Consider the following 11519-nt stretch of genomic DNA (forward strand, 5'->3'; position numbering starts at 1 on the left):
GGAGTGGTTTAGAGTTAATTACTTGTGATTATGCATAATTTACTGTTATTACTATAGTAAGTAGTACATGCACTAACATGTAATTACGGCACCTTAAAATAAAGTGTAACCAAATGTGAAAATCATTGCCTTTTGAAGTTTAATAATCACATTTGGCTGTATTGCTGGGTTTCCATCCCCAAATTGATATTTATTTATATTTATTTCGAGCAATATAATTACACAAGGCAATAAGGAAGCATTTTTGATTAAACAGTATGACAATTTAAATTCACCATACTTTAACAAATTAAATCCATCTATTGCTCGAAAGATATTTAATTTTCATTTCATTCACACTCGTGCTCCTAAATACATTTTACAGTTCGCACATGCGGGTAAAATGCTCGCACTGTTGAGCCCTGTTAATTGTCATGAAAATATAACAAAATTATTTTCTTCATTTGAAATTAGTAACAACCTCCTGAACAATAGTGAAGTACTATCATTGAGCGTGAACCAGAGCTCCTGCTCCCTGACCGTAGCCAAATCCTTTAGGGCCGAAGTTCTTTGCATAGCATGCTAAAAAAAAAAAAGAAGAAACAGAAGAAATGAATCATGAATGTAGTTCATTAGAGAGCGACATGTCATACGAGTTAAGAGGGAAGAGATGAGGTTTGTCTTTATCAGAGGTTACATCATTACAGCAACTCTCTCCTGTCTTGTTTCAAGAGTTTCTTGGTAATCTAGTTATACAGGTTCAAGTTTTGATGTTGCTTTGTTATCAGAGAATCATCCTGACAGACACGGTCTCAAAAGCTTGAGAAGTTGGTCATAATGCTTAAGCAGACCTGCTGACCTTGAAATTATTTTTTTAGTACCATCAGAGGGACGGGACGGGAGGGGACGGGAGGGGGTTGTCATTATTTTTTGAGGATGCAAGACACACAAACATGTGTGAATTAATTTTGAATTCAACCCAAATCCAAAATTTCACTTGCACTGCACTGCAATTCACAGTGAAAGTCCAAAGTTTTAATACTGCTCAAAACCATTTTTTATTCATGATTAATATTGCATTGCATATAATGTGTGCTGGTCAATAGTCTAAAATTAAGAAGCCCCTAGAAAACAGTAAACAAAAAAAACAACAACATAGGAACATTGTTTGTACATTTAAGATAGGCTTCTTCATTTATTATTCCAATTATTATTCTTGAACCCAGTGCTATGATTGGTCGAACTCTTCTTCTTTTGCCGTTGCTTGATTTGAGGACTGCGTGTGAACAGAGGCGCGTCACCAGGTTTTTGCGTAGTTTAGAGTGACGAATCGTCCCAGCGTACTTTGAGGTCAAAATCCATGCTCGCTACGCATAATGCGTACAGGTTGGCAGGTCTGCTTAAAGGAACACTCCACCGTTTTTTTAAATAGGGCTTATTCAGCGTCTTTACTACATTTAGATAGGTGGGCAAACGCATTTTTGTCTTAGTGCATGCATTATTTTAGTTTGGCACCGCCGCTGCTAGTTTAGCTTAGCATAATGAATGGAATCCTTTGTTGCCAGATAGCATGTCGTGAGTAAAAGTGATACATTTTTTTTTTTTTTTTTAATCTGATTACTTCTTGAGGCCTGCATTTTCACAACAAGTACAAATAGCAATGCAGATTAAGACTAGGTGATTTCCTAGGCAGATATTGACATGGGACTATATTGGGGGGAAGCACAGGCGAAGCACTGCTACTTGGGCGCAGTCATATAGTTTGGCTGTGCTGCCAAACTAAAACAATGCATGCACTGAGACAAAAATGCGTTTGCCCACCTATCTAAATGTAGGAAAGACGGCGAATAAGCCCTATTTAAAAAAACGGTGGAGTGTTCCTTTAAGGAATATTCCAGTTTGTTTAATATGTGTGACCTAATCATAACCACTGCCCATTTAAACGATGCATTAATCTGCATTAGGATGTAGTGCGGACCTTTGCAGTAGATTTCTCCGTCTTTCTCCGTCTGAGTCGTCGACTCCAAACTCTTCCCACATTTGGCACAGCGAAAGCAGTTCTTATGCCACGGCTGGAAGACAGACACAGATAAAGAAAGCATGAGTATAACCAGCTGACATCATCGAGCACTCATGACTTTCTGCTGATTAAACGGAGAAAGACAAACTGGAGCAAACGCTTCACACTTGGATCTGCTGGAGGCTGTTTTTTGGCAGTAGATCTCTAGCATCTGCAAACCCTCATGAAGACATCAAGAAAGTGTCAATGGAGTCGCTAGTTACACACTTGTCTTGAAGTGAACTTTTGAACCCAGTGAATAGCACAGGTGATGTCACTGTGATGCTTATCTTGACAGTATGAGAAATTATGATTCCCATTCGATTAGTTATGTAAAAACTCTCCATTAGACCTGAAGCCAATCTTACTCCAAACATCTAGATAAACAAATATATCAAGAACACTCCTCTAAATATTTGAAATTATTTCCTCTTGAGCGTCAGTGGGATTGGGAACCGTTTGCTATTATTGTTGTAGTACCATTAAGAACAAAAAACTTCAAAAAATAAAGCAGATTTAAAGAATTTTAAGCATTGCATTTTTTGCAGCAGTTTTTATTTTTATTTTTATAATTATCGACCATTTGGCGACACCTAATAGCTCACTTAAATTTCTCTTCATTAAAAAAAAAAGTTAATACATAAAAAGGAGTGAATGCTAAAGTAATAGAAATAGACTTTGAAACTATATGCCTTTTAATAATTTTCTTTGAACAATTTTTTAAGCATCAGTGGGTTTGGAAACTGTTTGCTATTATTGTTGTATAACATTTATTGCATCACTATTAATATGTATTGATAGCAGTAAGAACGTAAAACAATTATTTTGCTTTAAAAAAAAGCCAGTTTAAAGTTTAAGCGTTGCATTTTTGAAGCAATATTTATATTAATTTTATTTTTTTATATTTATTGACCATTAGCTAACACCCAAGTTCTTTTATTTTTAAAAATGTGAATGAAGAATAAAAAGAATGAATGTTCGATGTATTAAAAAAGAAGTTCTCATAATATTAATAAAAAAATGACCTTTCTTGCATCAAACTGTTTTTTCCTGTAGGTTTTGTAAAATTGGAAATTTCAAAGAATTTTTAATTAATAAAAAGGGGGTTAATGTAGTAATAGCATTGTAAAATTGCAAATTCACTTATTAACGAGAAGCTACGAATCAGAAACAATTTGGTTTTAGTTTAGTTTAGTTTTTTGGTTTAGTTTTAATTTGAATGTGAAGTTTGATGTGCAGTTCAGACTCTGCTCACCTTCCCAGCGCTCATCACCTTCTCCGCCGCATACACACACTCTCCACAGCGCGCGCACTTCTCCGAGCCGCCGAACTTCTGTGCAAACTTGGACGTGTTTGGGTTGGTGGTGGGTCGGTGAGTTTGGGTTCTGGGTAGGAGACGGAGAGGTCAGATGTGGTTTTCTGGAGCTCAGCCGAACAAACGGCCCTGAATGAGCAGCTTTGTGTTGGCTGGGCATGAAGAGGGCGCCTGGGGTCTGTGCAGGAGCTCCGCTTACATAATACATTCTTTCATAACAATAATCACCTGACGGCAGGCTTCAGCACACGAGAGAAGACGGATTAACAACCAGAACAAACTGACTTTTTAAAATACTCTAGAAATCGTACACATACATCTTACAAATGACATACAGATAATACTGGATTTTAAGCATTGCTCAATTGCAGCAGTTTATAATAATCATTAATATATGAATGATCTTGTTTTTTTTGTGCAGTAATTACAATCACAATGGCCATTACAAATAAAATAGTTTGCACCAAAACACATTGCTACTTATCACACTTATGCATAAAGATAATAATGCAAATACCATTTGTTATTTTACAAGGAAAACACACAATATTAGTTATCCATATGAACTTGTTGAACAATGAAAATGCTCACTCTTCAGGTTTGATGCCCAGCCTCTCGCCGCGGTCCATATTGAGTGTTCCTGCTCCCTGCCCGTATCCGTATCCCTTTGGTCCGTACTTTTTACCGTAGCAGGACTTGCAGTAGATTTCCTGCTCATGGATGGCCAGTGTGGTGCTGTCTAACCCTTTTCTACAGACCACTGGAGGAGGAAAAACACGGATTTTAATGTTTTCTCAAGAAAATAAGTGGTGCTTTCCCATGCAAAACTCAATGCTACAATGCTAGAGTGCTGGTGTTTGGTTTTCAAGGTGTTTTGAGTGGATTTCAGCATGCTGCTATCCAGTTTTTTATCATCCGCCAGGCAAAAAAAATCTCCCTTTAGGTTAGAGAAAAAAGTATGAGCAATAATAACAACCGTGCCACCACAATAATCTATCATTTTAACTCCAGGATTAGAGGCTAGAATGCATGTGATTTTGACTGTTTCATCAACAGACTTGATCTTAGTATGGGACACTGTCCCGAAGAGAGACAAACATGATTCCACGGCAGGGACGTTTACGCCCTTTCCTATTCATTCAGCTGAACAAAACATCCCTGGACTCCATCTTTCTCATTATAGATCATGTATAAACCTCACATTTGACCACTAAGATTCTGGAAACATCTACAGAGAGAGAGAGAGAGAGAGAGAGCGAGCGAGAGAGCTCATTAACTCATCATCGCCTCGCTCTAAACAGAATGGCTTTTGTGGCGGCCCACCGCGAGTAAACACCACTCATGTGGGCCGGATTGTTTTTGCCATTTTGGTAGCAAAGCACTAATGTGAAGCATGTGCATTCAAGCATTGCGAGATCTCACAAAAACATCTGAGATAGTTCACTGCAGGACCAGTGTTAACGCATTACAAGTAACGCCAGTTACAGATGACTTTTACAAGTAACTAGTTAAAGTGATGCATTACTTTTATATTTAATGTTAAATTACACAAATATATACTTTCCCCCCGGTTTCACAGACAAGGCTTAAATCCCAGAATAAAATGCATGTTTGAGATGTTTTACTGAAAGCAACTTTCACTGAAAAATCTTAAAATACGTCAGTGACTCATTGCCATTATTGTCTCAAGCAATGTTTTTTTAAGGCACATTTAATGAACTACGGCCTAATCCTGGTCTAATCTAAGCCCCGTCTCTGAAACCAGGCCTTTATGTATTTAATTTCACTTTATTAACCAATGTCTTTGCTGTTGACCTTCGATGACCCAATTTAACCATACTTATAAGCAAAAATTACTTTAAACATCACATTTGCATTTAATTTTTTATTGCTGAATAAGAGTTTTGAACTTTCTTCTAGTGATGGGCGGATCAATACGAAGTAACGTAGAGAATCGAAAGTATCGATACTCAAATAAAAATATCAATACTACAGTGTTTTTTTTTTTTTACCAGTGATTTTGTTTATTTGACAAGAAATCTAATGCGTACAATATGCATTGAATTGGATAAATAACCTATGTTAGTGAATAATTGTGTAGTGGAACCACTTCCCTGCATCTGAACTGAACACGCAAATGCTGCAAGTCAGAACCAATCAATCACAGAGAGCATTCACACACTGCCAACAATGCATTCAAACCACTAATCTGTATATTGTCATTAGATAGATCAGTGATTCAAACAATGATTAACAGAAGACAGAAAAATATATGTTTAAGCTATTTCACAAGAAAAAAATTGTAGCATTGTGCAAATTTGTGCAATTAAATTGTCTTAAATTGAACGTTAAAAGTTCATACTGATGTTCTATTCTGTAACTAATTTTTATATATATCATACACTGTCAGAAATAAAAAGGTTACATTTTATTGGTGCAACAGCCTGTCACTGGCAGTCCCTTATGAAAATGAACATTACAGTGACCATAGTTCAAATAGGCCTATAATATTTTGTAGATTCCCATGGTTACCACTACAAGTAAACATTTTAACCATGTGTAAATAAAAAATATAATCTAATAAATTCCAATTAAGGCACATTGAATGTTAAGTGGGTATCATTACCCATTTTAATCTTAGTAATTTAATAATTTAAGACATTTTCTAATTTAAAAGTTCAGCTAAGAGTTATCCTTTTGGTATCGATATCGACGATATTGGCCTTGAAAGTATCGGTATCGTATTGAAAACAAAATAAGCATCCCTTTCTTCTACTACGTCCTATTCTTCTGTAATTCAGAGTGGCAGTACAGCTGGTTTGTTTGAGCAGCGCCCTCTACTGTACTGGCATGAAATCGTATTTCCTTCAGCCCGAGGCCTTTTCATTTCACTTTGGATGTGAAAGGGCCTTAACATTTAATAAATAAATAAAAAGTTATATTTTTCCTAAAAGCAAGCAAAATCCCAACCCAGGAGAAAAAGTAATGCAAAATTAACGCAACATTTAATTTCATAAAAATTAACAAAGCGAATTAGTTACTTTTTTTATGGAGTAACGCAATTTTGTAATGCATATCTTTTAAAAGTAACTTTCCGCAACACTGTGCAGGACAAATGAAGTCATAAAATATATTTGAATATTAAGGAGTTTTATTTGTTGTAATGATGAGAAAAACCAAGTCAGATCATAAAGAACCTCAAAAAAAGTAAAACATGTTTTTTTTGTTTATAGAAAATTAAGCCCATTTAAAGGATTTTAAGCATTGCATTTTTTTTGTAGCCGTATTTATATAATAATTTAGATTTGTTTTATATTTAATAACCATTAGATATACGGTTTGTCGATTTTAACATTTGTTTATTCATTTATTTTTGCAGTAATGAGAAATAAAATTGAATAATAAAATAAAATGAGAATTTAAAGTTAAAAGTAGGGCTGCACAATATATCGAAATGATCAAAATATCGCAAATGTATATATCGCGATATGCATATCGCAACGGCTTGCAATAACTGGGGTCATGAACAAAAGACAAAGAAAAAATCACTCACTGCTCTTGGCTGAAAAACTTTTGTAGCTTTAATAAGAATCAGGATATACTTAATTCATACAGTGAACACTAAGCAGTGTTTTATTTTTACATTTGATTATTCAGTTTCTGTTGTTAACTAAAACTAATGTAGGCCTTCCTGAACCCCTAAACCCCTTGATTTACACTGATGTTAAAATAACACTAATTATTCTACAGTAAAACACTGCTGTTCACTTCAGAAGTTGTAGGGATGTTTTCTTTTCACAAAAACAATGTGAAACACGTATGTAGGTTATATCATTTTAAAGATAATTTGAGTTTATTTTACACACTTTAAGCATTATCATATCGCATATCGTATTATTTAATGCGACATAATCGTGAGTTTTACCTGAAAAGTAAAGTGTTGTTTCACTTACTACAGAGAAAGCAGCACTTGTGGAAACTCCCTCCATCACACTGGACCTCTTCAGCGTGGTACACCGTCCCGTGGCACGCACCACATTTGTTTCCTCCACCCCAGTTTGGCATGATAACTATTAAGAGAGAAAATACAATCAACTCTTGAGAACCACAGCTTAAAAAGACAGGAAACACATCCGTCCTGCAGAGTGCAGAGATCAACCTCAGGAAACTGCCCAGGTGAACTTCAACATGTTGTGAAGGGTTAGTAAGAGCGTATCACCACTTATGATCACATACCAGGGCACTAAATTTGCATTGTTGGACATAAATTCCTTCATAAAAACTGTCTGGACTAATAAAGACACAAACTACAGACAGTAAACACCCTGTAGACGTCTAGAGACCCCAACATCAAAAAACACTGAGACCACCAGGAGCTACAGGACAATGGAGGGTCAAATGGAGCCAAATGATTCTTTTGTTCAAAACAAAAACATTGTTCTATATTTTACAGTAACAATCTCTGGAAGTATAAAGCAAAACATTCATAAAAATAAAACTGCAGCATGACAATTCAAAGGATCATTGTTCAGTCAAATAAATGATATCAGACCTCTCCAACTATATTCAAATAAAAAATGCCAAGCACTCATAAACATGCATTTGTCACTTCAACTCTCCAGGAAAACATGAGCAGCTCTCTGTAAAATGATATCATAACTATAAATGTTTCTCATGGCTTCACGCAAATCAAGGATAAAAGGAGTGATTACAGACCGAACACACATCCAGACATGAGAGAGGACAGAAGACAATCGAGCATCTCAAAGTCTCAAAACAACATGAACTATCCAAATAACCATGTGTGAATACAAGAGAGTTACTTGTAAGATCTCCACTATTAAAGAGTTTTACTGTTTCTATGAGTCTGAGGAGGAACTCATAAAATCCATGGTAATAACATTGTTTTGAACCCTACCATAATGGTAAATTAAAATCATGAAAAGTAGCTATAGAACAAAAACACACACACACACACACACACACACACACACACACATATATATATATATATATATATATATATATATATATATATATATATATATATATATATATATATATATATATATATATGATAAATACTGCCTCAGTACTTTTTGTAAGTTCATCGAATAGTTTAGGAAAATGTATTTCACCAATCATGCAAATTGCATCTTTATCGATGAGGAATGTTTGCATATTTATTTATGCACATTCTAACCAGGTAAATATGAAACACCTTTTGAACAGGTACAATTTAAACAGGCAGGTACTAGATAAATAATAATGCAAATTTTAAACATAAATATTAAATATGCTTATTTACTGTGGTTATGTCGTAGGCTATGTCAGGTTAAAGTATTACGAAGAGAACTTAGTAATGATATGAATTTTAAATACTTGTTGAACTGCGATTGTATCCAAAAAGACTTTTACACACAAATATTTAGCAGCTTCTCCTGACTTTTAATCAAACCATTGGGAATGAAATCATCAGTAGAATAAACCCGATTCAATGTTATAGATCTTTATGGCTGAATATTTAAAAACAGTTTCTCACACAGACACTCAGCAATATATGATCCTGTTTAAAACTGTCCTACCTGAGCTTCACGAGTGTTTCCCAGCGGATTCCCAAACAGTGTGCGCGAACTTCAGCAAACAGGCTGGAATGTCATCACGAAATAATCAAGGAGTGTTCTCTTCACTTTTCCCAAACACACGCACGCACGCACACACGCGCGCACATACTGATGACGTCACTTCTTAAACCGTTTTAAAAAGGTTGGCAAACACTGCATTACGTCATGGTAGTGGGTTACTTAATAAACTAATGTTTGAAACCTTTTGTAAACACATTATGTTTCTAGATTAAAATCTCCAGTTGTGTATTCACACATTAAAGGGTAACTAAACACTAAAACAACTTTTTTTAGTTAATGATCTGTAAGAATGGAGCTTCATAAATGCATTATGCATAAATGCAAACAATTTTTTTTGACATTTGGGTTTAAAGTGTTTTAATTCTACAATATATGGTGTAAAAACCGTACAGTCTATGGTAAAAACCTCTGAGTGCTGCCCTCTTCAGGTTGAACGGTGGTTACTGCAGTTGTATTTTCCTATTGGAAGTTGTGGTACCCTCTGACGTCAGAGGGTACCGGCTAACCACGCCCTTGCCTACAGAGAGATGCGTCTCAGGTGCACGCCCCCCTCCACTGGGCTCTGCCCACTTTTTCAGCATTTTTCAAATATTGCCAATGGGCGGAGTCAGGCTCTGACCAGGGGTTTAGTTACCCTGTAAGAAGAATATGAAACCAAGATAAAGTCCGACTGAGATGCTTCACTGTTGTTGAGTGTCTGTTTATCTAAAAGGCATAACCCAAAAATGCAAATTTTGTAATAATTTACTCACCCTCATGTTGTTCCAATCCTTCTTGAGTTTCTTAGTTCTGTTGCACACAAAAGAAGATATTTTGAAGAATGTTGGTAACCAAACAGTTGACAGTAGCCATTCGAAAAAAAAATACTGGAAGTCAATGGCTAAGTTACCGTCAACTTGTTGGTTACCAACATTCTTCAAAATATCTTCTTTTGTGTTCAACAGAACAAAGAAACTCATACAGGTTTGGAATAACTTGAGGGTGAGTAAATGTTGACAAAATATTCATTTTAGGTGAACTCCCTTTTCAGTTGAGGCTTTGTTGGGAGCTTTTTTTTTTACTCCATTCTTGATTTATACTGCCTGTAATGTGTTATCAGACATACCTGAAAAATATTAATGATCTTTACTGCAATGTTTGCCATTTTAAATAGATGATAAGCTTATTTTATTAAGTGATGGAGACCAGGAACATGTTCTGTTAGTGAACATCATGTTGGCATGAGTGATTCTGATCAACACTATACCACAGATCATAATGTCAGTGAACTATGAATTATTATCATACAGTGAAAATTGATAATTTTTTTAAAGGAAAAAAAAACTTCTAAGATAATTTTTCTGGCCTTCTTAATCTATGCCATGTTGCTGTTTACACAGTTTCTGAAATGTGTATGACCTCAAAATAGTTGTAGGCCTAGTGGTTTTTTAGAATAAACGGATAATCATTATTATTATTCATACAGTAGCCTATCTCTTGTCTTTTGGAAAGAAAGTATGAAACGGGTAAGAACAAACTGCATCCATGCACTTTTGAAATGATTAATGTTAATGGTTCCGCCATAACACACAGACAGGCATCATTAATTATACTAATTAAGAAGAATTTCATTCTGCAGTGTGTGAGGTGTAGTGTAGATGAGTGTGTGGGAGAGCAGTGTGATGCATGACTCAATAAAGACATTCAGACAATCAGCTCCTGTAAATTACCCAGCATGCATCACTTGTTAGTACAGGAATGAACCCAGTTAACAGGGAACATTCTCTCAAAGTTATGAACAAACGTTCTTCCAGGAATATTAATAGAACTTCAACTTGGTTCAAACTGATCAAGGTTACAAGATTATCCAAACATTAGCACAAAAATGTTATTTATAAATCATTCATTGAATTTTTTCCTGAAACGTGTTATTTGGACATTATCTAACGTTTTACAAATGTTATTTCTTTCTCATTTCCAGATGGTTTAGAGAACATTCAAAAGTAAAATTACTTGCAAAATGAGAAAACATGCCCTTAATATTTTTGCTAACGTTCACATAACCAAGATACTTTTTTAAAAACATTTAAAAAACGTAACGAGAACATTTAGAACTAACGTTTTATAACTTAACGGGAACGTTAGCAAAACGTTCTTAAAACGTTTCTGTTAGCTCAGGTGGACGTCAATAAAATACTCATCTTTGACCAACAATGACCCCAACAATTATTTGTAGCCTACACTTTTAAAAACCTAAATGACAGAATAAACATAAAATACCAATGTCAAGCGTCATTTAATAGAAATGCTTTTCAAGCAGAACTTTTATTAGGTCCAAACAATAAAATATGTGTTAAAATATTTAACAAAAGCACTGTACATATTGCATAATTTGATATTTTAAAAGCACATTTTGGAGTTTTATGTGAAATAAGACCGCACAATAGAAGTGGTCTGTCAGTTCTTCCAGTTTCTTCATCCAGGCCTTCAGCTGGAATGCACATTACACCAAACTTCCTTTAGAAGGAATTCATAGTGAACG

The 11519-nt window shown here is 35.1% G+C and overlaps 1 protein-coding gene across 2 annotated transcripts; it reads right to left on the reverse strand.

The window, feature by feature from the left end:
* Positions 1-157: 157 nt before the first annotated feature.
* Positions 158-9036, reverse strand: csrp2 (cysteine and glycine-rich protein 2). 2 transcript variants are annotated; one of them, XM_077235075.1, is made up of 6 exons: positions 8939-9036; positions 7307-7423; positions 3945-4113; positions 3294-3423; positions 1958-2051; positions 158-561 (listed from the first exon to the last, which is right to left on the reverse strand). In XM_077235075.1, the coding sequence occupies exons 2-6, from the start codon at positions 7416-7418 to the stop codon at positions 485-487; spliced, it is 582 nt and encodes a 193-aa protein (XP_077091190.1). In that variant the 5' UTR covers positions 7419-7423; positions 8939-9036; the 3' UTR covers positions 158-484. The 2 variants fall into 2 exon arrangements, with proteins under 2 accessions (XP_077091190.1, XP_077091191.1); XM_077235076.1 differs by lacking the exon at positions 8939-9036 and having other exon boundaries at positions 7307-7427.
* Between the last annotated feature and the right edge of the window lie 2483 nt (positions 9037-11519).

The sequence above is a fragment of the Siphateles boraxobius genome, unplaced genomic scaffold, assembly GCF_051911475.1.
Source record: "Siphateles boraxobius isolate OS27281-9 unplaced genomic scaffold, OSU_SipBor_1 19, whole genome shotgun sequence".
Lineage (NCBI taxonomy): Eukaryota > Metazoa > Chordata > Actinopteri > Cypriniformes > Leuciscidae > Siphateles > Siphateles boraxobius.

Excerpts from the sequence above, each read along its gene's own strand:
- csrp2 (XM_077235075.1), bottom strand. The coding sequence starts at position 7,418 with ATGCCAAACTGGGGTGGAGGAAACAAATGTGGTGCGTGCCACGGGACG. Across the intron at positions 3,424-3,944 it reads CTGGGCATCAAACCTGAAGA|AACCCAAACTCACCGACCCA; the intron begins GTGAGCATTTTC and ends TCTCCTACCCAG. Across the intron at positions 562-1,957 it reads CGGAGAAATCTACTGCAAAG|CATGCTATGCAAAGAACTTC; the intron begins GTCCGCACTACA and ends TTTTTTTTTTAG.